General features: G+C 28.0%; 1 protein-coding gene across 1 annotated transcript; it reads left to right on the forward strand.

Moving 5' to 3' along the window:
* The first annotated feature begins 4376 nt into the window (after positions 1-4376).
* On the forward strand, positions 4377-26935 carry LOC107167221 (atrial natriuretic peptide-converting enzyme-like). The gene is made up of 10 exons (XM_089227138.1): positions 4377-4720; positions 14720-14879; positions 20428-20644; positions 20767-21129; positions 23015-23463; positions 24557-24767; positions 25167-25333; positions 25460-25634; positions 26051-26295; positions 26416-26935. The coding sequence occupies exons 1-10, from the start codon at positions 4691-4693 to the stop codon at positions 26712-26714; spliced, it is 2316 nt and encodes a 771-aa protein (XP_089083264.1). The 5' UTR covers positions 4377-4690; the 3' UTR covers positions 26715-26935.
* The last annotated feature ends 893 nt before the right edge of the window (positions 26936-27828 follow it).

The raw sequence follows: 27828 nt of genomic DNA on the forward strand, positions 1-27828 counted from the left end.
TCCATAAATAACTCAAAAAAGTCAACAATTTTTCAAAATTAAACCGTAAATAGATAACTTTTGCATAAACATTTTGGTGAAAATTTCAAGTATTTACAGTGATTAGTTTTTGAATTACAACCATATAAAAAATCGATTTGGTCGAAAACTGGTTTTGCGTAAAAATTCCAGTTTTTCTGTCATTTTTTTTTTTTTGTTTTTCTCGATTTTTTTGAAAACTGTTGGAAAATGTTTACTTTTGACCTCTATAAATGCACCAAGGATATTCACTTTTACATCGGAAACCACCCCCAAAGTTTGAAATTGAAGCATTATTTCGACTAGTTATATGCTGTACACACACTAAAAAAAACACACACACATCATTGTAAAATCAATACATTCATCACTTCGTTCAGAATCTAAAATTATTATTTTAATTCTCATGCGGTAATTACCTATATCTATGGTTTCATGGATCGCTAGCTCTCATTTAGGTCCAATTTTATTTCTCTTATACATAAATTACGTATCTATTTCTCATTACTCACAGCACAATAGCTTTTCTTTGTGGGTAATTTGAAAAAAAAATGTATATATATATATATATCACATAAATTTAATATGTACAATATTTATATTAAATAATATGTAATCAGTATAAAATGTATAAATCATAAAAACATATATCACAAAGTTATATTTTATCATTAAATAATAATTTAAATGGTAATCCCATCTGGAACTAGTAGATAACTTTAAAAATTTGATAGTTTTTAATATTTTAAAACTTGATACTCTAGATACAGCGTTTCTCAACCTTTTTTCATTTACATACCCCTTGACTTCTCACCACTGCTTTACGTACCCCCTAATGTCAATTTATTATTTATTCACACACAACACAAATATGATATTATGAAATAAGTTCGATGATGGACAATTTCAAAATAATATTTATTAATTAATTTAATTAGCCATACAATGTACGTATATATACATAAAAGTAATATAAACTTTACAATTTAATTTTAATGAGACCCTTGGGCTTGTTTGCTGGCACATAATTTTTTGAAATCTGGCTCCTCGGATGATAAGTAAACTCGTAAATCTGAACTCACAGAGAGTCTATTACGATACTTATTTTTAATGTACATGTATGACGAAAAGGCCCTCTCCACCAATACAGTACTCGTGAACGGCAGCAGAACATTCTAGAGTCTAGAAATTAGAAGGTTAAAGTTGGATTTATTTTTTTTCTAATAAAGTGCTATATCTTATTAACCCAAATAAAAAATGTATAGTCGTGAATTTCTTGAAGTTTGAATGACTGTTCTTTCCATAATGTTCTTGAGCTATAGATGCCTATATAGTCATATAGTGACTCCATCTATAAAGATATACATTTTATATTCTTCTAACACGTCACAACTCACAAATATTATAATATTACGCCACCAACTTTCTTGTAATTAGCATTATATATTTATATCTATAAGATAGCTAACTTAAATTTTAAACTTAAATTTTATTTTGGTATGACAACAATAAGCTATACATAGATTGATACAGTGGCGGCTTGAACTTTTTTTCCCTCGAATCACGTTTAATATTTTTACACCACCCACCCTAAAATATAGTTATTAGTTATTACTTATTATTGTACATTATCTGCTGAGTACACAAATTATATTTATTATTTATAATTTAATATTTAAATACCAACCTGCAAAAATGGTCCAATCTACCTTTTCCAACTAGAAAACAGACCTACCCACCCAACCACCCATTAATATTTTTGTGAATCACGTGATTCAAATATACTCCCTTCGAGCCGCCACTGGATTGATAATCTTGTAGGTAACGTTTAACGCAATTGTGCAGGATAACAGTAAAATTAATGAAATAATAAATATTTTTACGCGTAAAACTTGATGGTTATAATATAACATGTAACCAAAAGGGAAAAAGCTTATGTTTAGTATAAGGACCATGTTTTAGATCTCAATGCCTAGTTATGCAGACGTGGTAACATGCTCAGCACTTTTTGGCGATTTTCACACAACCTAACCTAACCTAACCGTCACCTTTTGGGATTTTCATTTTAATGCCAGCTAGATGGGAAAATATCACATTCCTTCGCTTCAACCGTCAACCGTCATCAAAAACTAAACCTATATAGTTCAGGCGTGACAAAAAACATTTTTCTAAGTACTTCGAAACGTGAAAATATAATTAATAAATATTAATTATGTAGCAACATCTTCAAAAGAGTTAAAACATTTATAGATGATAACACTGATAACTGATAAGTTTAGACTCTAGAATGTATATGATACTTATTACTTAAATAGATCACCATTCACCGCCTAAACTTATATCCGTATGTACATATATGCACATTACATATATATATATATATATAAGTGTTCTATTACGAGGATTTACCCATTGCGATATCCCGAAATAACTGAGATACCTATCAAAATTCTGATTTTGGAATAAGACTCGCAGTTATAAGAACTCTAATTATTTCAAATTTTAATTAGTTGTAATGTTTTGGTAAAAAATTTTAAAAATTTTAATTTTTTTATTTAATTATTTACGAAAAAATTGGAGATAGCCATTATGGATAGTTTATTTTTCTGAAAATATTGACGTTTCAACATTTTACTTTCTAATTTTTAATATTTATTCTAGTTTCGAGAAAAATTATTATTTAACTAAGATTATTGTTAGACAGGCTGAAAGAGTTTGCCTGCAGTCCTACGAGCACACAAGCGGTGGGTTAAAGGTTTAAAAAAATGATAATACCTACTATAAGATGTTAAGTAATTCACAATTTTTCTCGAAACTAGAAAAAATATTAAAAATTAGAAAGGAAATTAATGAAAATAAAATGTTGAAACGTAAATATTTTCAGAAAAATAAAATCTTTAAAATAGCTATCTTCAATTTTTGAAAATGATTGAATAAAAAAATATATTTTTCAACTTTTTTACCATAACATTAAAATAAATTTATAAATAAAATAGTTTTAGTTCTTATTCTTGTAACTCTTATTACAAAACCAGAATTTTGATATCTTCATTATTTTGGGAGATGTCGTAATAAGTAAATTCTTGATGGGGTGAAACTCCGTATATATATGTGTACAGTGTACACATTGTCCATTGTTTTATAATTATATTCTCAAATCAACAAATTCACATATTCTTCTAATTAGAAAAAAAACCTCTTTATTTGTATGGGAAACGGAAGTTAATGATAATTCTTTCCAGTCCCTGAAATTTTATAATATTAAAAAATTAGAATGTGTACATTTTCTAAACAAAATTTACATTGTTTTTGAATAGTACGAAAATAATCATTACAAAATAGATAATGCCATGATTTATGATATTTTTTTCAAAATACTAAAATAATAACAAGTTACTTGTTAATAAATGATTATTTTACTTTCTTTTTATTTCAATTTTCAAAAAATATCGGTAGGTACTCTTTTATTACCTACTTAAAATCTTTAAAACTATATATTTTCATTAAAAAAGTTAGTATTTAATATTTATTATTTATTGTAAATAACAATTATATTATATTATATAAAATTATTAGCATGTTAAATATAACATGAAAACCACATTATTTATTAGCTAATACCTAATGATATTATTTAGGTAAAATAAATAAGGAAAACAAATTTATGTAATCATTTAAAAGTAGTTGCAATTAATAAACACATATTTGTTTATAATGATCAACAAAAATATAATTAAAAGAAATTATTTTTCTCTTGAATATTCAGAATTTTGATTTATCTAGTTCCAAATAATAAAATTTTTCATTTTGCGATACATACACTGCAAAACATGGATATGAATATAAGTATAGAATAAACATAGGCAATTTTAGTATGATTGTATATAATGTATATAGAGATTTAATAAAACAGCTAATTGTTATCGTATTTAAATTTTCGAGGCTTCCTGATAACGTCATAAATTTATAGTATAAATACTACACAAATAAATTATACGGTAGTATCTATAGACATTTAGACACCTAATTCTTGTACAGATTTAAAAAAAATTAAAAAAGGTTTAGTCATGAAAATGTACAACTAATGTTATATATTATTTATAAATCATAATGCGTTTAAAATTAAAAATACATTATTTTCTTACAATTTTGTGAAATTATAACAAAATATAAATTTATATATATATTCGAAGTTTGGCTATTTAACTAATGGATTTCTAAAATAAAACATATCCTTGTAACGCCGAACTGAAGAAAAAATTGGAACGGGGGAAATGTCGGAGAAAGTGATCTCCCCGACCACACTGCTAACAAACGGATACAGCTCAGAGTCTAAGACTATCGGTACTTTTAGTACATGTGCATACAGTCTATTCACGAGGACGTCTTAATGAACATAATATATAGTTAAATACTAAAATACGCGCGTTTGCTGTTTAGTATATTTACGTTTTTTGTGAATTTTTTTATTTTTGGTTATGAACATAAATTAACACATTATAATTTGTCTTTATATTTGCTATCGTTATCTCTAGCGTTTGAATTATATAAACTTGAGTAAATTATAAAGTACATGATGAACCTACTATAGAATTATTAGTATACACTTATATTTTATAAAAAATAAATAATAAACTGTTTGTCAAAAAATGTAAAATATCGTCAAAATAATATGACAGGAAAAAATCCCTGGGATACAAAGGTGAGTACCTAATTATTAACATAATAACCTAACCTAACTTAATATATATATAGGTAAACATTGAAAATTAGTTTATTATAGTTTTTTCATATTTTAAAAATTTTATGATAATAATGATTTGTATCATATCATTCAAAACGAAATATTATATTATAATACCATAATAGTATGTGCCAACATATACTATTTAAATATAAGATTAATCTTATAGTTTATTAATATAGTCTACTTAGGGCATTTTTTAATAATATGTCCTATTTAGTTTTATTCCATTTTCTGATCTATATTAGAAATCGGAGTAGATACCAATAAAATGTATAAAAAAATTCTTATAATACAAAGTATTAGAGTTTTGTAGTTAAATAGGTACCCAAGTTACACAGCAAAAATTACAATTGTGATATATTATGCATTAGACTAGAGACTAATTGACTATAACATTATACACTGCCAAAATAGTACTGGGTTCTATGATCTATGATATAACATGATTTCCTATATAATATATAAGATATAATTATCAACTTGCATACATAGTAATTAATCACAGAGGAAAGTAATCTAAATATTTTTGTTAAAATCTATGCTGGTTAGTATATGAAAAAGGCATTAATAGTTATAAATAAATATAACTAGTATAGCTGATAGGCGTAAAATTAAAAATTAAAAATATTTTTTGATCGGTATCTCGTACCTTTAATAGTTAATATAGGTGGAAGGTATACGGTATACTTGCTGGCTACCACAATTACACTTAGTACCTACTTAAACTAACCAAGTATACCCATTTTTTTCGTAAAGTTTTTATGAAATTTCGCGATATGTAATAATAGCTTAAAACAAATAATTATGACTATTTCATGTTGGAAACATCATTTAATGTCATTTAATATCATTTAACCTTATTTAGTTTTTCTTAAATGGTAATAGAAATGTTCTATTTATTTAACGAAAATTAAATTTTTATTAATTAATTAGTTATTGCGTTTTATCTTTGACTTTTGAGTAGTATAATTTGGTATGCATTATACATGTTTAAGTGAAATGCTTAAAAATAAAATATAATACCAATTAAGATTGTATATCTTCTTGAAAACAGTTGAATAAATAATTATTTTTCTAAAAATAGTTATTTAAATAAGTTAAATAAAAGATATTATATTCATTGTTTTGTAACTTTTAGTAGGTACAACTACCTATATAAAGAAAATAATTTAAGTATGATAAATTAAAGTCTAACGATATTAATCAACAAGTGACTTGGATTGTACCTTTGCCTGAACTTATTTAATTATTTCCTATTTTTACAGTATTCATTAATTATTTTAATTATTTTATTATATTATATTAAAATCCTAAAACTATTATTACACTACAATATTATTATCTTATAACATTTTATTATATACTATTTGAGGAACTCTGCATGAGTCTGCGAACGAGATCCAGTATTTGTGTAAGATACTATAAAATAAATAAGATTAGTTATTTATTTTAATTCAATATTTAGTAAAAATATAGGTAAAGGACACAATACAGCCTTATAAATCAGTTTACTGAAGAAATCACGTTTTTAGGTATAAAGGATCAAAATGTTTTCTAAATTTAACAAAGAAAAACATAAGAATGTAAAAACAATACATAAGAACAAAACTAGTATAAAAACTAGGGCCATCTTAAAATATTTACAACATTTTTTTTTATCAATTGACAAAAAAAATTTGAATTGAATGTTTATAAGTATTGTTATTATAAAAATTGCTACATTTAAATCATTCGTTGACGAAGTGCTATAATATTTTTGTAATGTATGTTAACCACTTTAAATTATATTATAAGCAGGTATCAAATTATAACATTGGTTATAGGTTTCGACTAATCTATCAAAAAGATGCAATTTGTATAGACTTTTCAATAGATTATTATTATATTACCTATAAATTCACTATATAGATACAGATGATTAGTAGGTACCCTTAAAAAACAAAACTGTAATGATCCGTTGTGTACATAGCGCGTATCTGGCTATTACGGTTTATTTAACCAACAGCCGATATAGAAGACACATCCATATTGTAATTTAAGCGAATATATTTTTATTAATATTCCATAATTAATTAATATTACAGTATTTATTACAATTAATAATCAGTGAATTACTCATGAAATAATTTATTTTTAAGAAAACTGCAGCTATAGATTATATTATACCAAATTGAATTCAGTTTTAAACCAAAAATATTATGAGTCCGTACCTATTAGGCGTGTATAATATATTTTACTTTTGTTTTTCGTGTCAAATCATTCAACTAGGTACTTATATTAAAATACTAACATTACGTCTTATAAATTTAAATAAATAACCGTATCATGAAAACAAAAATTATAAAAACAAAATATTCCACGTATGTTCTATGCACGTGCGGAAACAGTTTCTTACAGTTCCTCATTCTAACTGTGATGCGTCAAGTCTAATATGAAGCTGTCTATTGATAGTTGCGTGTTAATAGAATAATAAAAAAATAAATAAAAAATACTAATTCATGACTCTAAACCGCAACGGTCTTCAGCTGGTCAACGCTATTATATATGGAAGGACGCGCGTATACATTATATAAAATTTCACGCGTCAATACTATCCATTTGTACTTTGTACATATGTATATATTTATTTGTTCGCGATCAACGTGAAAGCAGGAGAAACCACGTTGCAGTGACTAATGTAGTTTTGTACATACATAATATTAACGATATGTCAGCTGCCACCTAGCTGATGTCCTGCAGGCTGTAGAGTGCGCAAGTATCGTGTTTGCGTGAACGAATGACCATTCTAGGGGAAATAGAGTTGTAATTTATTCGGAAGGAAGTTGTTTACTAAGTTTACTTATAATACTTTTATGGTTGTACAGTGCACATACACATTTATATTATGTTTGGAGTGTTAAGACTATTTAAATAGGTTGGTAGTAATAATATATTTATACCGATAACCTACATATCTACAGATATATGACAAACGCAGATGAGCAAAATGCATATCGGTTTGTCTTTGTGTATTTGAAATTCAAAAACTATAGCTGGTAAATGAGTACCTGTTTATAATTTATGCACTTCTAGTATCTAAATAATGTTATTGATATTCGAGTATACAAATTGTGTTTTATTCCTGCGTACAATATATATAGAGAGAGAATACAATACTATATACATTATACAATATGTGGTATAGTGAATTCTGTTAAATTTTAAAAATTAAAAATTCTGGTGGTTGTCTATATATACGCAAACCTGTAAACTATATAGGTTATAGGTACGTAAAATTGTATGACCTACCTTCATAATAATCTAGACAAAGAGACTAGAAGAAGTAATACGTTTATATAGAAAATAGCGAGTCGGTAAAAAGTTTACTGATCTTATATTAATGCTGAGGTCTTGAACTACCTATATGGCTATTATATAGGTACCTACATTAATATTGTATGTCCGTATGCCAATGTCAAGTGGAACTATATAAAGATGGACTGTAAAAAAGATGTACAAACGTAGATTCACACGGCACATGTGGATACAAAACAGTCTAAAATATGCATTTTGGATTTTAATATCATGTGCGTTCATTGTTCAATAATAATAATTGACAAATATTATATTATACTATATAATAATATATAATCCTAACCTAATCTATCACATAGTCTACATAAATTCACTATATAAACATATTATTTTATATTATTCGCAACTATATAAAAATCCTATGGTCAGTGACGTACCAGTGGGGAGGGGAAACAGGGGCATTTGCCCTTACTCCCAAGAAGTTTTTTGATGTCATAATGCAAATTCATTGTCCATCTTAAATAATGCAAATAATAAATATTTTTAATTTTTACTGATTATAATCGTATTTGGCATCAAAAGTTTTTGATATCACTTATCGATGTATATATAGTATATGATTCATGTTTTAAGTATTTAACAATAATTTATAATACAGTTTTAGATTATACTATAATTTATAACCATAAAAAATGATGTAATTAATTTATGCCCCCCTCAAAAAAAAAAAAAAAAATTTTCACAGGTACGCCACTGACTATGGTCACTTTGTACCTATATATGAATATGATATAGTAGTATAGTACGGGCTAATGTAACTCGCATTATTCTTAAACTATATTATATTGGCTAATTACAGTAATATAATAGCCAATAGGTAAATCCTGCATATTAAGCCTTGAGATAATATATTATCACGTATATGGGACATGATAGGTAAACTGTAAACCTATGCAAATTTGCACTACAAATTCATGACCACGCCGCCGCTATAACATAATATAGCACTGGTATAGGTATATTGTTGTGTATTATTATAGACATATATATATACACATATAAATATAACATATATACAAGTTGATCAAATTATTATTATACCTACCGCGTAACCGGTAACCATCAAGGCAACTGTGTATAACAATATAATAGTAATATAATATGATATTTTAATAATATGTACTAAAATAATGTTAGCTATTACAGGTTCTCTATAGTGCAGTAGTATGTACTGCAGCTCACAGGACATAGGTACCTACCTTCGTATATACATATAGGTATGCGCGTGTGTGTTATTGTTATTATTATTATTATAAAATATTATTATCCATACCTAGATATTATTATATTTTATACTTATATACAGTATAGGTACACCGGCGACCGTCCGTTATTTCCGACGCCGCCGTCCGATTTATCAGATACACGAGACGAGACTCGTTAAGTAGTATTATTTTATTTTATTTTATTATTATTATTTTTTTTATGTCGTCGAGTCGGAGTGGCCGACTATAGGCATTATTATACGACGTCTCTGAAACTGAGTGAAACACAAACACTATATTATTGCCCGTACGGGTAAAACACGCAACTAGGTCAACGATATAATCATAATTCCGGCTTTGTAAACGTAAAACGCGCGCGCATTACGGGCCGTTGCGTCAGAACGATGTGCGTACTGTATACAGTTGTATTCCAACGCTACAGATAATATAAGTATAACGTTTGTGTATATATATATATATATGTGTGTGTGTGTGTAATGTTCTAAAAATTTACCCACTTTAGTTCAATATTTATTGGAGTTAAAATAATTAACGGCGGTCTGGTCAAAATTTCTGATGTAAGATAAACCGTTTTCTTTTTTTATTGGCCATTTGCCGGAAATTTTCAACTGCAGTGACAGTTAATGTAGGTACTTTATTACACTTCCCATATACATTTATTACTATCGAAATATTATAATTTTTCATTTGTATGAGATGTTTAGTACCTATATATACGACTGTATACTTACGTGTGTAATAATATAAAGGAGGATTCACTAAACGTAAAACGATATATCGAGGTGACGAAGCGAAGTAATGGAATTTATATGGGTACCTAGGTTATAAAATATATAGTGAGAGTTTGTTCCGTAAATCACCTTTTATAAGTGCAACTGTACGTTTGTGCAAGTATATTTTACTTATTAATAAATGTGATGATATCCACACTTATCTTGCACACAGACACTCTGTTACTACGTAGTTAGGTACTTACTTGATTTTATTTTTCACTGAACCCACGGCCACGGTTACTTACCTACTACAATGATACAAACACCTAACAACCTATTGGCCGGTGGGTCATTATATTATTTTCCTGACGGAATCTATTTTTTATCTTTGCTGTTTGCTAACTGTTTGTAATATAGATCAGGTGAAATATTTTGATTATATTTAGATTATATCTTTTTGTACCTATTTAAAAACTGATTTTTTGCATTTAGGTCCAACATTTTAGTTCTCGATGTAATAAAACCATTACCTACTGTTATATTTTTTTTTTGTGTACGTTAGATAATATAATATATATATATATATATGTATTATGCATTATGCTGTACCTATAACTACAACGTATATAATACAAACTAGGTATGCAACTAATAATTCATTAGGGTATCTAAAAATAATGATAATTATTGTAAAATGTTAGGTAGGTGAATTTTTTAATTGTTGAATATTTTAGAAATTTAAAACGAAAATTCCTTCACACGATATAAACAAATTATATATATATTGTATTTTCTGTATATTTAAGCACATTTTTCACATTAAGGTTGGTATAGTTTGTATAATATAGATACTTTCTTAATTTTTATATAAATGGGAAACAAATTGTTTGTAAAATATTACACTTTCAAATTAAATATATTATAAATCATAATTATGCGACGTACATCATGTACGTATAACTACGTACTATACGTAGCGTGATTCCCACGGGAACATATATATATTGCAGATTTCAAGTAAAAGTTTTCAATTTCATTATAATACCATGACATTTCCTTCTCAAGTAATTTTATATTAAACGGGGCTCCCACGAAAATTTACCACGAACACGATTTTGACAATGGAATATTAATTTCGTTAAAAAAGTTTCACTCAAAAACGAAAAAAAAATCGCATAAGACAATTGGACTGATGATTGTGCGTAGTTCTATATGCGCACAAGACGAATGAATCAGTTTGCGGGTACAGCTGGTTTTGAAAATTAAAAATTTAAATCAACACTTTCGAGTATAATTATTACAATTAAACGCGGAGATATATAATATGGCAGTTGCAGTCATTATCTCTGCAGCTGATGTATATCTGAGCATTACGTTATTCAACTATGATAATAATATGATACTCTGTTTTCTTTTTGTATCGATTGGCTTGTCCAATATCATTAACTCTTCATTGAGGTGTCTTATTATTTATTTATAATATAATATTTTAATATCGGCTAACTATACTTCCCCACTTGAAAGCTGTAATATACGCAATGGGTCCAATAAGTATACCTACTCCCCTCTTTCATTTATTAATAAAAACCCGCGAGAAATCGATGTTTGTTAATCTCACGGATAGATAAACAAGTAAACCGTGAAAAATAATAAATAAAAATAATTTACTAATGCTATAATACACAGCTGATGCTATAGAATGTGTATATTTTCACCGGTAATTGGATCGTCTTGTTATATAGCTATAAGGCCGTTGAATGAAGACATACAATAGATTCGGTTAGGTATACATATTATAATAAAATTATAATATTATAAACATTACTACTAAGTATTATGTTTCAACGGTTAAATAAAATCTTTAAATTATTGTAGATAAGATCAAATTTCTACGGATGTATATGCATAATAATTTATAGAAATTTATATAATTGCTCTCAATTTATTTTTATAATTGTTTTAAGGTACCTACCTAAATAGCTATGATTTACTTAATTGTATTCAAGATTATTGCAATTTACACTTAATTCTAGATTAAGAATTAAGAATTATATATTATAATATAATAAATATTAATATATTAATTTTTATATTATTTTTATAACTATGCCTAGTCTGTAATTATTATATAGGAATAGGTATGTTCTAATTCGATAAAAAACGTTGGTTTATTATAATATTATATTATATTAACCTATATTTTTGTTGAACATAAAATTAATTTTGACTAGTCATGATGTCACATGTCGCTTAAAATAATAAATAATAATACATTGGAACGTAAGATTATTATTATAATTATTTTTTTTTTTTGGCAGATTTTTTAATTCTTTTAAATTGTGCCGATATAATATGTAATAATATGGCAATTATTAACGGTTTAATATATGCCAATAGCCTGTAACATCAAGAAATTAATTACATTATTATGTTTGTTTAAAATCGTGTTATAATACATAGAATGATAAGAATATATTATATTTATTTTTTAAAATTTTTACTAAATTAATTATTTTTAGAAATTAAATGATAAAAATAAATGAAACTAGTTAAGCGAAAACAAATTAACTTTTAACAAATTAAGTCCCGTTTTTTTCTATTTGTTTGGAACTAAATATAATACATAATAATTAATAAGTATTACACATACATGCAGTTATCAAATGGTTAATGGTTTAGTAAATGTATTGTTTATAATATTTCATATTACACTTTAATATACGTAAAATATTGTACGTAATAGGTAGACACATAAGATGTGTATTATTTGAAGAAAAAATATTATTTTATAAAAATTTACTTTAAACATTATTGGTCATGTATAAATCATTTTGCGTCTGCACTATAATATTACAATGCTGGTAAGTATTCCTATAATATAGGACATATGTATAACTTCAGATACTAAAATATTATAAAATGTATTATAAGTTATAACCTGAATACTGAATAGGATATATAATATCTTTAAAATTAGCAATATTATAATGATATTATTTTACTCGTTTTCCACGCGTTCTTTGACCTACTTATAAATGATTATACATTCATTTTGTATTTATACGTAAATGTGTAATATAGGCGTATCTATTATAGCTAAACGGTTATAGCAACAGCAATAATAACAATTGCCAGGATATCGTGGGCTCATCAAACTACCAATGTGTCGGCATTGACCGTGATTTAAAATCTTCCTATATAATATGTGCAGTGTATATATATAAACATAATATATATAATATCCAGTTCAACGATTTCGACCTTCCATTGTGCATCTCTTACCGGTATTTCTACGCACCACGGAGCAATAAAATAGGTACTCTTGCATAACTTTTATGATATCATAATAGTATAGTGTGGTTACTAGTTAGGTACTACTTAAATTGTTGTACTCTTCAACCACGTAACCGAAATTATCAAAAAAAGTTTTAGTGTTTGAATCAAATTTTGCGATTTGATATGATTACTTATACCTACCAACAGGTTCATTTTTAATTTTCCACCCCTACTAGAATATAGTTTCTATACTCAACTAGATTGACTTTCTGTATAGCATAACATTGTCTATAATTTCAGAACGTTTCAAGGAATTTTCCTTCAGGGTTTCATATTATTATTATATTACCAGATCCAAAAAAATATGTTTATTTTATTTCCATTATTATAAAACTTAAACTGTATACTAAACTATCACATTAACCAAATGTATTGTGAATTGTAAAAAAAAACACCTCTTTCAATAAATTAGTACTGCACATATACCTAGTTATAAAACTTAATCTAACCAATCTAATCATAGAATAATCAATGCACTTGTATAATTGTTAATAACTGTTCGTACATATATTCGTATGCCCTTGATACTTTTGAGTAAGTTTAGAGGGCGACAGAGGCGGTTTGAGTATACTATTTTTGGTGCATTGCACCACCAATGTTAGGGGGGTGAGTAGTCTTGGTTGAGCATGTGCTGACCGCAATGTTTAATTTTAATGTTCAATAAATGAAAAAAGTAATAAAGTACCTAATCAATGACATATGATAAATGATAATTGTGGCTGAAACTGCTGAAAGCGTCGAGTTAAGAATATAAGGGCCTTATAATTATAAACTATAAATTTATTAAAAAATATTTGTTTGTAATTTCTATTATTATGGTGGTGGTGGGGGGGGGGGGTTGAGTGGGTGTCTATATATTGTCTTGCACCACTGCCACCACTAAGTATAATACATTCAAACCACCTCTGGTGGGCGAAAAAGTGCTTACAGAAAAGAAAAGAAAAAGAAATAAACATAATTGTAAAACCAATACATTTCTCGCTCCGCTCAGAATCTAGAATATAATATGTTTTAGATAAGAATTTTGGATAGAAAAATCAGATGTTAAATTAAAAATGATGGTTATAGCCGTTATAGGCGGTGATAACTATAAGTTAGGACTGTTATTATACGTTACTCTACCAAATTCATATATTAAGTAACATAATATTTCAATATTAAATCTGTTTTATATGTTGACATATCATATTATACATTTTAATACACTATTTTAAATATTTTTTGGTTCTCATTGTGATAAACCATAATAACTAGATATATTTGCATAGATATGTGTGCACTTTTTAAACATTTTTTTTTTAACGAGTTTTATGATTAATTTTTAGGTATCAGTTACAAGTGGTGCAACGAGTTCCTACGCTTCAACGACTGACAGCGAACTCAAATTTACTAGAAAATTCAGCCAAAGATATCGATGGAGGTGTTGCATAATCGAAACGATATTAGTGTTTATGTTGATATTTTCACTATCCTTATATGCAGGATGTAAGTATTTAATTTTGGTTACAAATTATAATTTTTAATTTACAATAATAATTTTATCTTGCTAAATATACACTAATTCTCCATTATAAATGTATAATGTATTACTTACTAATCATTTCAAATATAAAATTTATAAATTATTTTTACTGTGGTAATCTAATATATCTAATAGATCGGCTATTGATTGATAAATAAGAATTAATAAAATTCATTTCAAAGCTATCAGTGTCATGATTTTTTCAATATTTTTTTACATTGTTAGATAGGTATTGACTTTACGATGACAATTATGATTTATAAGTATTTTGATTCAGTTGTATTATTATAGGTATATATTTCCCTCGTTGCATTGTAAGGTTATAATTGCATTCTCTATCATCTAGCAACCAGGTCATCTATTTGATCGATAAATCACGGTATAAAAATGTTTATTAAAATATCAAATCCATCAGTGTACCACAAGATTGGTTTCTTTGAGCTATAAACTCAGTTTCATATAGTCCTAAATGATATATTAGGTAATCCGCTATACATTTATAAATGTATCACATTATCATTACTATTTTCTTATTTCGCCACCAATATCAACAAGTTGACTACAAAATGTTAACCCACACCGCGTAGTTTTAAATTTATTGTAACGAAATGAATAGGTTTTTATGTAGTATTACTGATTTTATAATACATAGGTAGGTATAGGTAAATTATAAAAACAATATTGTTGTTCTATCTAAATTAAAACCTACAATGCTGAAATAATTTGTGTTATTGAAGTGTATTCAAAGTAAAGATACGTGTAGGGTGTAGCTAATCGAATGGATACCGAATACCTACATGGCTATATACGTACCTACTCGTAAATATGTAATATTTTAGTAGGTACCTCGTTGCCTTGGTAGTAGGTACTATTATTTATTACACATAAACCTTTACGTACCTACATGTTATATTTTTATTATAGTATTATTTAACAGCAAAAAATAGGCACCTTCCTGCGTTTAAATTGTACACAATATCTAATCTAGATCCACGATTTGAATGATCAAAATGTATATTATTTATCGAAGCATATATAAAGTAGCATAAATTGAATTGAATTTAATAATATACTGTGTGTGGTGTATAAGCATAGTATTATATTTTTTCAACTAAAATCATGTGTTTGAGTATATTTCGATATGTAATAGTACCTACTTTGCGATTTATTTCAATCGTATACCAATCTGAAGAGTTTTATTAATTATGTAATATATATTATATTACGAGTATGTGGATCATATACAATGTGTGAGTGTGTATCTTATTTAAGTAAAACTGTTTTCCAAGGAAATATATCTATTAATGTGTTATTATATTGTATTTAAGATTCATAATAATCATCGTAAAATAAAAAAAATGTTAAGCTACACATAATTAAGCAAAAAAAAAAAATACATTTTACAATTATTTATATTTTATATACTTTTTAGTTTTTACAAATTATATTACATTTTGTAAGTTTAATATCTGACAGTTAAAATATATGTTAAATGTTAAGGCAAAGGCAGGATATGTATATTAAGGTTATATTATTTCCTATTACCTACATAGATAACATATTATTATTTAATGTTTATTAAGTATTGTAATATTATTATTGTTTACACATTACACAGCTGCACAGGTATTTCGTTTAATCGACTACTCTCCCATGAAGCAATCGTTTTATTATTAATCGATTAAAACGTTAATTGAAATAGTTAACTATAACACCGCTGAATGATTAAAAAATGAGCATTCGTTGATGAATAGTTCTTTATTAGATACAAATTACAATCTTCAGTTTTGGCTAACGGGTTTTATATAGGTAGGTTTTTTTTTTATCTTTGGAACGAAATGACGTTTTTTGACACCGTGCAAAAAAGCATTTTATGGGATTGTATAGGTAAAGAATACAGATAAATGATTTCATCGGATGTTTTGTCTTATTTCATTTGGATTATAATGTTTATTCGGTTCAATAACCATCAGAATTCAGTTTATATATATTATGAATATAGTGAATTATATAAAACAAAAACCATTGATCTGTCTGAATACCTATAGGTACAGCTATACACATTATCCTACGGGTTACTTAATTCATCAAAATGCACTTATTATTATCATCTGCTTAAATAAGCCTATCTACTATTTAATTTCTGTAAAGAAACCTATTTCAGTTCATATTGACGTATTATTATACTTGTTAACAGTGGCGTAGTTACGGGGGGATGGGGTGGGTGAAATGGGATTCCACCCCCCCCCCCCACCCAAAAAAAACTTTTTATATTGGTATTTTATCTTCTGCGATACTGATTATTTTTAAAGTAATCTTTTTTTTGCATTTTTCAAGGTGGAATTAATACCAATTTGAAACAAAATAATAATGACGTTTAGTTTAACAAATAACTTGTAGTCATAAATATATTTACCCCCCCCCCCCCCCCACCACCCCTCAGAAAAAAATCGTATCTACGCAGCTGCTTGTTAATGTTTCGTTTCCTAAAATTTGGATTTTTTTTTTATTGATAGAGTTAGTACTTATTCACCAATTAATTAAGTATAATACCTAATAATAGCAACAGTTACATGAAATAAAGTATAGGTATTGGCTTATAGCATACAGTTTTTATTATACGAGTATATAACCAAGAATCGTCTACCGGTTAGTTTATATAGAAATACTACTTTCTCAGACTCTAGGAATGTCAGATCTTAAGATCAGAAGTTAAACGTTCCTATTTGTGCAGGCATATCAGTTTTATACGACTTCGTCATAAAAATATTTCGGTGATTATTGTTCAATAGTCATTATATATCTTATTAAGTGAATGGGTTTTTGAATGGTTTGAAAAGAAATATATATATAAAAAAAAAAATAGGTAAATAAACTTTTAACAAAATCATATGAACACATTATAGACGTGTAAATTATTGATAATAGTTACTAAATTCTGACGATTTATTGATAACTTTATACCAGATTATTTAGTCCATTTATATGAAACTTTTAAAATATTTCATCTATACATTTAAATAAAAGTTTTGCCAATACTGGCTAGAAAAAAAAACCAAGAACTTTCAAGTAAAAACACTATTTTTATTTGTTATTAGAAATACCAACCATAAAATATTGATTATAGAAATACCAACTAATTTACTATTGAAACTTAGGTACAAGTTATATTATTCAATACTCAAATAAATTCCATTCTTTATATCTTCTGTTGATAATGTGCATCGAGAGTGTGTAAAATACTTATATAACTTTAAAAATTAAAAATTATGTTGTCCATCATTACCTGCAGCAGTAAATGAGTAAATTAGCTTTCAAATAAGTTTCCACGGGTAAACGAATAGAAATTAAACCTTTGTAACGCATGCACCATAAAAAAATTGGAAAGTCGTCGACACAATATTATATTTTTTAATCATTATTATATTTTATCTCATATTCTCGTATGTCCACGATGAATGTATGCTACGCGTCTCGTCTTATATAGATTCCATCTATGGCCTCAAATATTTTCCATTCTGAAATTGATTATACCTCCTATGCGAACATGCGTTTCTTAAAGAACGCGTAATTATTGTTATTTAGGCAATATACTATAGTGACTTACGTACAGTATTCTACGACGAATAAAATAGACATTATGTAGTCATTAGACATTATTTCGTATAGATTGCGTGTAATATATGGTAGTTTTTGTATTTGCTATTGCCGATTGAAAGTGTAACAAAACGGCGCTTCCTTTCACCCATGATCGACCGTATCCATTGTGTTGTATTTTTCTATTCATGCAACACACGTTCATGAATTGCTGTATTTTGTTCATCGACAGAAACGCTTAAAAAATACGTAAATATAATAATAACAATAAAAAATTTAAGAATTAATATGTATATATCTAATATGTGTATAAACTATAAATAAAGGAAATTGATTTTCTGTCTTGCAGGGCTGCAATTAGGTGATCGTGATTCGATTTATGATTTCGGGAATAAAAAATGCAACGAACAATCGATATTAAATTTTAGTTACACACATAATACACGCACGGCTGAGCAAAATACCATTGCATATTTATACAACACATATTTAGCCAAAACTTAATAACTAAATATACATTATGTTATAGCTGGTTGAACCGTATCATAACTGTATCAGTAATATGTACTGAAATTAAAGGGCTCATAGCCTCATAGGAGATTTGTCACCTAAGGTTGAATTTTTAGGGAGACATTTTATAATTATTTTAATTTATGTAAAAAAATGTTATATACAATTGTAGAACGACAGATATTTGACTGGATGTGATTACAGATTGATTTGGGTTTGACCAAAATCAGTGACTAATAAGGGGTCTTTTATATTTTTAGGCAATGGACCTCTTATTATTTTTAAGAACATTCGTAGTTAAGAAATGTATTCGTTAATATTATTATTTCATTGAGCCTTAGTCTCAAAATTTGAACCATTGGTTTACATGAAATTAATTTTTGTTTTTGTAATTTATTTATTTTGTGTTTTTAAATATATTTTATAGAAATTCATTTCTTTAGTAAAAATATGTATTGTTTATTTGATAATGTCTTTATCAGGTTCCATTTTTATTATTATAGCATATAAATTTAAATTTAAAATAAAGGTTTTATTTTTTAAATATATCTGTACCTAATCTATAATATTTTATTTTTTAATGGGATATTTGCTACTTATTTTTTTAATACTTTTTCTATATTTAGTTGCATTTGAAATAAGGCAATTCTCACCAAGTTTTAAAAATAGTTATTTAGCTATTTGATATCACGTTTTATTTATAGTATTTACTACATTCTAATTATTATAAAATAAATCTTAAAAAATACATGTTTTTCCTAAGATTTGTTCATGTCCATTTACTAGTGAATGATGACATTTATATCAGGATTTTTATCAATTATGTTGTCATACACTAACCAAATTTCCTTAAGGACGCTTCTGCATCAAATTCCTCAGTTTATGGGCAAAAATTACCAACAGTATTATGTACGTTTACACAGCTCAAATCTGACTATAATGCGAATTATTAAATTAAATTTAAATTAAAAATATATTATTGGTCCATTATACAACATAATAATTGTGAATGGTAATAATCAACATAATCAACATTCAAATAGAATACTTATCTTCTGAGTTTTTTTTCAGAAGATAATTTATTATTTTTAAGATATTAAATCAATTATTTAGTTTAAGATAAATCTAAAATATAATAAGACTTGGACATATAATTAAACGCTCAAGTTACGCAGAAAAAAAAGTTATTAAATAATCAATTATAACTTTAAGACTTAGTTATTTATTTTAAGACTATTGATATGATATTATAGTAGATAACCGTGAAATTTTATAACCAATTAGGTAGTTGAAATGAGCATCTATACTTTAGTATTAAAACGGTACTTAATTTTGGTACTATTGATTGCGTATATTTATGAATATCAAAATAACGTGCTTTAAGTATAATTAATATGGTTTCAGATGATTATTTACAACGTACGTATAACGGCGAAGAAAAGATATTTAGAGGAGATTTGAGAGCAGATGAAAAAGGAATTGATTTAATCGACTATGACAACCCAGATAGTCAAGACTATCAACGTTTCGTCTTGAACTACACACATTTAATAAGAAACATAATAAACAGTAGTCCGATACAGAAAAAATTCATTGACGCCGAAATCATTTCTCTCGAACCGTAAGAATTATAATATTTAATTAATCATATAATGCGTGTATCCATTATAACAGGCAATAGAATAGGTATGAAAAATTACAAATATGGTGAGTAAAATTCATAATTTTATTTTTTATTTTCAGCGATGAAGGCAACTTGAAAGTGAACTTCTGGTTGAGATTTGAACCAGTCAGATGGACAGCGTCTGTTACAGTGGAAGAAATATTATCAGCATTTCGTCGTTTATACCCTTCGACGAAAATCGTCCCCGGGAGTTTGCACATCAAACACATTACCAACAATGCTTTGTTATCTACAAAACCATCGACAATGGCACCAGAAATATCAACCACTGAATTCCATCCAACTATACCGCCCCCTAGACGATGCACGCCAGTAAGACTGAATTTGTGTAAATCTGTTTTGGAGTATAATTTGACGAGTTATCCTAATCAGTTTGGACATAAAAATTTGGATGAAATTCACGACGATTTGATTGCATTCAGGTTAGTTATACCCTTAGTTACAACTGCATGTGTATTGGGGTCTTGATGTTGGTTTAATATACTTATTATACCAAATTATTGTAAAAACTAAAAGTGAATCGCTGAACGAAAAGTATACCTATTATCTGTTCTTAAATGTTCAAGATGTTAGTTTTTATAGCTATAAATACAGTAATATATCAATTAATTGGCATTAACTCTAATTCAAAATATAATGCAGATATTCTTGCGCAGTTTTTTTTTTTATGTTATATAGTTATATACATATATGACTAATGCTTCCCAGCCTTCACTATATGGTATAAAAAATTATAACAGGGAGAACATTTTTTTGAAATTGGTTAAATTTGAATTTTAAAAGCAACTTATATTTTAAAAAATACAGCATACATATTGTAAAATTGAATGACTTTCATTTTGTTTTACACATTAATTCCTGATGCTAATTCAGTAGGTAAATAACACACTTCTACCTTAAATGTTTAATGTTTTTTTATTTTATTTTATAATATTGTTCAATATATCATCTATTTCTCTATTATACATTTTTAACTACACAAGTCAATTTTATTGGTCCATGATCTTTGTAACAAAATAACGTATTGCTAGAAATACTGGCATACTATTTAATTATAGCTCTAATTTCGTCATAAAGAACTACATGGCAGTAAAACTGACTTATGCATAGCAGTTCATAGTGGATATACTGAACAATAATACAATACAAATAAACAATTTTAACGATTAGCGTGTTATTTATTATTACCTATAATAAAATATTGAATTATCATTAGTTATTTGGTTGTAATAAACTAAAAACTATATAATTATATTTTACAGTAATATTATGCTATATAACTATATAAAAGTATGTTATGAAAATATAAATTGCTCTCTTTAATTCAAAATCCAACTAAAAAATATTTCATGATTAATAATATGTTGTAATTAAGTTATTTAATCATATGCTTTATTTATATAATGTTTGATAATATTTCTACAAAGTAGTTATTTACGAATTTTAATTTTTTTTTCTTAAATAATAAAAAAAATTGATTTTGAGCATTTTTTGTAATATTTTTTTTTTACACCATGGTTGGAAGGTACCTGGGTATTTACTATATGTATGTATATAGTATCTAGTAAGTTTTTATATAGTTTATATATTTTTTAGAATTATTATGTACGTGCATACCCGTCTTGAGGTTATTTTACAGCATATACTTATATTTTACCAATTGTTAATTCACAATAATAAGTATGTAACTTTATACGTATGGAATATGTATACATTTACGTGCATGCATATTAACAAAGGTTTGTCTAATTGCGTCCGACAAAGACTAACCACTTCCGTATAATCCTATCTTTAATTCATCATTTAAATTACCCCATTGGAACATATTAAAGAAATTTAAAATACATTCAAATTGGTAAATAATTTCGATTCAGTCTTCTTAATTTTTATCAAATACCTAAACAGTTTAAATCGGTGAATTAGAAAAAATTACATTCCATAAGGACGACACTAAAAAATTAAATTTGAAACACAAAAAATTGATTTCGTAAAGTTATCATATTATAAGAACCAATTAAACACGAATATGATGTAATTATCAACAAGAAAAAGAATTAAAAAATTTAGATTTCCAAAATTATTTAAAATAATAATTTACAATTTAAAAAATGAAAATAAATTAAGTTACATGATGTTTATGAATGCACTAGGATTTAATTTTAAGACGAACCATATTTCCAATAGCAAGTGCATTAAATGTATATCATGGCCCTGGCAGTGACCGTCGCATAATATTGTCATAATATGCCTGTTTATCTAACTATACACTATATAATACACATTTGGTTTCTATTTACCTCTCCGCAGAGATCTGGTTGACGCAGAATGTTACCAGAGAACGCTGGACTTCGTTTGTCAGCTGCTGCAACCGGCGTGCAAACCTGACAGCAACCTCGACCGGGACGAGATGACGTTGCCATGCAAGCACAGCTGCCGGCTGTTCACCACGGGCTGCGGCCACCGGATACCAGAAAAATTGTTGGCCGGTTTTGACTGCGCTAAGTTGCCCGATTACAGCAACATCGGATCGACATGCACATCCAAGCCCGGCTGCGATTACAAGCTCCGGACCACCGGGTTGTCGGGCCGACTGTGCGATGGCGTTCTAGACTGTCCCGACATGTCGGACGAGACGACTTGTGGTTACTGTCCCGCTGGCTATCTGCACTGCATCACATCCCGGACGTGTATCCCGGCCCTGTCTCGGTGCGACGGTGTGGTCGATTGCCCGGGTGAAGCCGACGAACGCAATTGTCGTGAGTACCTACTTAATTATAATGTTATACACGTATTATTCGCATAACTTTAGTCAAGTATCGTATGAGAGATGAGATCAGGGGGGTTAGGGGTTCAACCTCCCACCCCTTGGCTAAAAAAAGGATACAGTGATTACTCATAAGTTTTGATTGTATAATGGAGCGTCGCAGTGTCGCAGTGATAACATATTAAATATTAATACATATTATAAACACTCGTACCACAAAAACATAGAACGTTATATGACAAAAACGAAGTACGAATCCATATGGTTAAACGATTTTAGTGATGTGCAAAAAGATAACCTCCCCTTTTTTGGATAATTCCTGGCTATGCCACTATGTGAGACAGATGGATTATCGATAATCGTCTCGTTACATTTCGCAAGTTTCGCTCCAAACCTCCTAAACGTATAATACAGATCAACAGACCAGTATAATTATTGTAGTGTTATTGCGCCCCCCACAACAATTATAATTATCTTTAGATCCTAGATTATACTGCGTTAGCACTGCAACACGATTAAAAGCGAGTTATTTAAAAAAATTGGGTTTTTATTGACGTTTAACAAATATTGTGCATATAATTTAAAAAATAAATGTGCCTACTTACATATATTTAATACATAAATAATTCATACCAAACTACGTGTCTAATCTATAATGTCATGCGTCCGCATAATTATCTATATGAGACAAATTTTGATTTGATTTAACGAATCAATTTTTATAATATCCCATGAACGTCTCTAGGTCTGAAGTATATTCCTGCAAGTATAATAAAATTAAGTAATTAAATAAACCGAATACGAATGGCAAAATAAACACAGGTCAAACGTACAATTCTATAAAGTTAAATAATTAAAAAAATGTTTTAAGTGGGAAGGTGTAAAGTAAATACAATACGAATTACGAATACCTTACTAACTAGTAACTATATAATGCACATTCATCATAAGTACTCACGAATATTTATTATTTAGTGAATGGCCATTTAATTATTTATTTCTTATGAACTGTGGAAATATTATATGCGCGATTATGTATATTATTATATTATGAAAAATACAAGTATATTTTATTTTGCATTTAGTACTGATCTCGTCAACTGGCAGGTCTGTAGACCAAATGCTGCCATTGGCCACTATCGACTCGTATCCGACTGAAGGTTTCGTGTTTTTCGTCGAACAAGGAATGTCGGGCAAGTTGTGTGCAGCTAATTTTCAAACGGACATTCCAAACGAAAAGATGTCCGTAGCGCTCCAAACAATCGCAACGTCACTCTGTCGTACGTTAAACTACCGGTAAGTCACACACCTTCTCAACACCGGCAGCATTTCCTAAAATAATAAATCCCTGCAGCTGCAGAGGTGCCAATCCGTAAAAACACAATTAATTATAAATAAGTAATATATCAAAAAAAAAAAAATAATAATAAAAATAAAAATATGTCCCACTTATGTAAGTCATTTACACATAAATCAATAGAGACGTAATACATAAAGGGATCTGGCCAAAAAGTTCAAGTTATCCAAGGACAATGCGATAATAGAAAATTCTAGGGACTGGGTAAAATTTCGAATTAACCAAGTCCAACTGTTTAATATATCTATATACAACGTTATTCTGTCCAATATAACAGTGTACTGCTATTATTACTATAATATCATTCGCGTACAACAACAGCCATATATTTTTTATAGCAATCTGACAAGTGTCGAAATTGTCGACGATGAAGACTTGCAAACAACGACTTCCGGTTCTTCTGCACGATATGCGCACGTCGTGGATCCATTCGCCAGCGAGATAACTTTTAACCTGGGCACGTGTCCCAGTAGAAAAGTTCTGCGAGTCGCGTGCAACGACGCAGGTAAGCAATAATAGTCCTATATAATATACATACGTGATATTTACTCGTATATACTCTCTTATGTCATCTGAAATCCTTCGTATTTAAGTTTTTTTTTTTCAATAACACTTGTATATTTTTATATAGTTTGCGGAATACAGACAAACAGGAGACAGAAACACGGTATCGATGGTTTGAACAAAATGGCTTCCCACGGGGACTGGCCGTGGCACGCAGTTCTCTACAAAAGTGGAACTCATGTTTGCGACGGTAGTCTCATATCTTCCGAATGGTTACTCACCAGTGCTTCGTGCTTCCAAGGGTAATTATTGAATTATATTTTTTTGTACATATAATAGGTACCTAATAAAATATATGGAATCCCGCTGCAGATGATACATCAATTGCGTTTTAAAAATTATAATTAAAGGTATTACTAGCGACTCACTAGTTATTGTTATTATATGCATAAACAATACATAATTAATAATCTTTGAATAAAAGTTTCTATAATCATTATAACTCTGAATAATTAATTTAATAAAAATAATTTTAATATGCTAAGAATTCCCACATGCCCAGGACTCATAATTAAACTATTTACCATTTACGTTCACAACCGTGTTATTAAAAAGGTCGCTCTTATAAGTACCGTCCGCAGTCGCGTATCACCGATAATTTTGTATGTAGAATAAACTATATAAACTATGTATAAAACCTTTGTGTGTGGTTATTTAGGCAAAGCAAAGCCGAATGGGTGGCGCGCTTAGGAGCGGTGAGGTTGAACGCCGTGTCGCCTTGGCAACAAGAACGGCATATTGTCGGAATGGTCAAGTCACCCGTGGAAGGAAGCACGTTGGTTTTGGTCAAATTAAGTTCACCGGTCACGTATTCCGATCACATTCGGCCGGTGTGCCTGAACGACGAGCAGACGAGCGATGTCCCGTATCTACACTGCCAGACGTTGGGATGGGCGAAAAACCGTTAGTTTTTTTTCCATATAATATTGTAAAATAATTTAAATAAATGATTACAATATGATACTATTCCTATCGTTGTAACATTTATCGATGTTATTGGATATGCTTATTTGAATTTTATAGGAGACAGCCTTCAGCGGATCGAGGTTAAAGAAAGTTCGATGGACAGCTGTACCAACATCAGCATCACGACGGTGAATGGGCTGTGCTACGATTCGATATACGACCATAACGATTGTACAGAAGAGGAATTTGCTGGAAGTCCAATGATGTGCCTATCGGCTAATAAGAAGAGCTGGGTATTGGTGGGTGTCACTAACTGGCGCATTGCATGTTCAGCAGACGGCATGATGAGACCAAGGCTTTACGATCGAGTCAAGTCGAACCACAAATGGATAAATACGGTTCTAAAGGACGGTTAAGCGTTATATTATTACATGTTTTTTTCGTTATATTTATGTACGTCAATTGTGATTTGTTTTAATTTATTATTGGTTCGATTAAGATAAATATTATATGAAATGTGTGTACATGATATTATATTGTATTTGAGTTATATATAATATCAATTAATTATTATAATAATTATTTTTTGAACAATACCTATATTTGAAAATTATGATAATTATATGTTTTATTTATATTTTTTGCTTATTTGGTCATTTTTGTATTTTCCTACTTTTTTTCATGTATAATTTTCGTTTTAACTGATTAAATACCTATTTTGATTGATTGCTTTGAATATTGAATCACAAAATATTTAGGCTAAGACCTCCTTCAAAATTTTACCTTAGTCTTAGAAAACTATGTTTTTGTAAAAAATTTGATCATGAATACAATGGTGCCGAATACTAGCTTATTTAACCTTAAAGTGGAAATATCAAAGTATGAATCTAATACTTTGGATTCTATTGTAGGTAAAAATAATTTTAAACTAATACTATTATAGTATTATATGCATAAAAAGTGGTGTACCGTAAACGAACATTATTGTTTTTCATCGATTATTATTATTATCATACAGATAGTATAGTACATGGTTAGACTGGTTAGTACATACTTACCTATAATAAGTTTTTTTATTGTAATATTATTAATTTTATTAGGTCTTTAGAAAACTAAGAAGAAAACGTAGATTTGTTAATACTTTTATTTGCGAAAGCACTCTTTTTTAAATAAAATATAAAAGATAACATGCAAAATGTACTGATTAAAATGGAGAAGGCATTACTCATTACAATGTATAAACAATTTAAACTTCTGATCTGCGACGGAGAATAGTTCTTGAATATTGGCGTATTCAAAGCATATGATTTAGTTCGGTCATCGGAAGATAGGAGAATATCTTTCCATAAAGGATTTGATTTTAGTTGATTTTGCGAAGATAATATATCACAACAGTTTTTTAATCGAGAAAAGGTATCTTATACATATCATATATAGTAATCTTCATTTCACTATAATCCATTACACGTGGGTGCATTGAGAAAAGATTTTTTTAAATTCACATTTTAAAAATGTATTCACGCATGGATT

This window comes from Diuraphis noxia, unplaced genomic scaffold, assembly GCF_037042655.1.
Source record: "Diuraphis noxia isolate RWA-SAM2 unplaced genomic scaffold, SU_Dnox_SAM2 contig0004, whole genome shotgun sequence".
In the NCBI taxonomy this organism is placed as follows: domain Eukaryota; kingdom Metazoa; phylum Arthropoda; class Insecta; order Hemiptera; family Aphididae; genus Diuraphis; species Diuraphis noxia.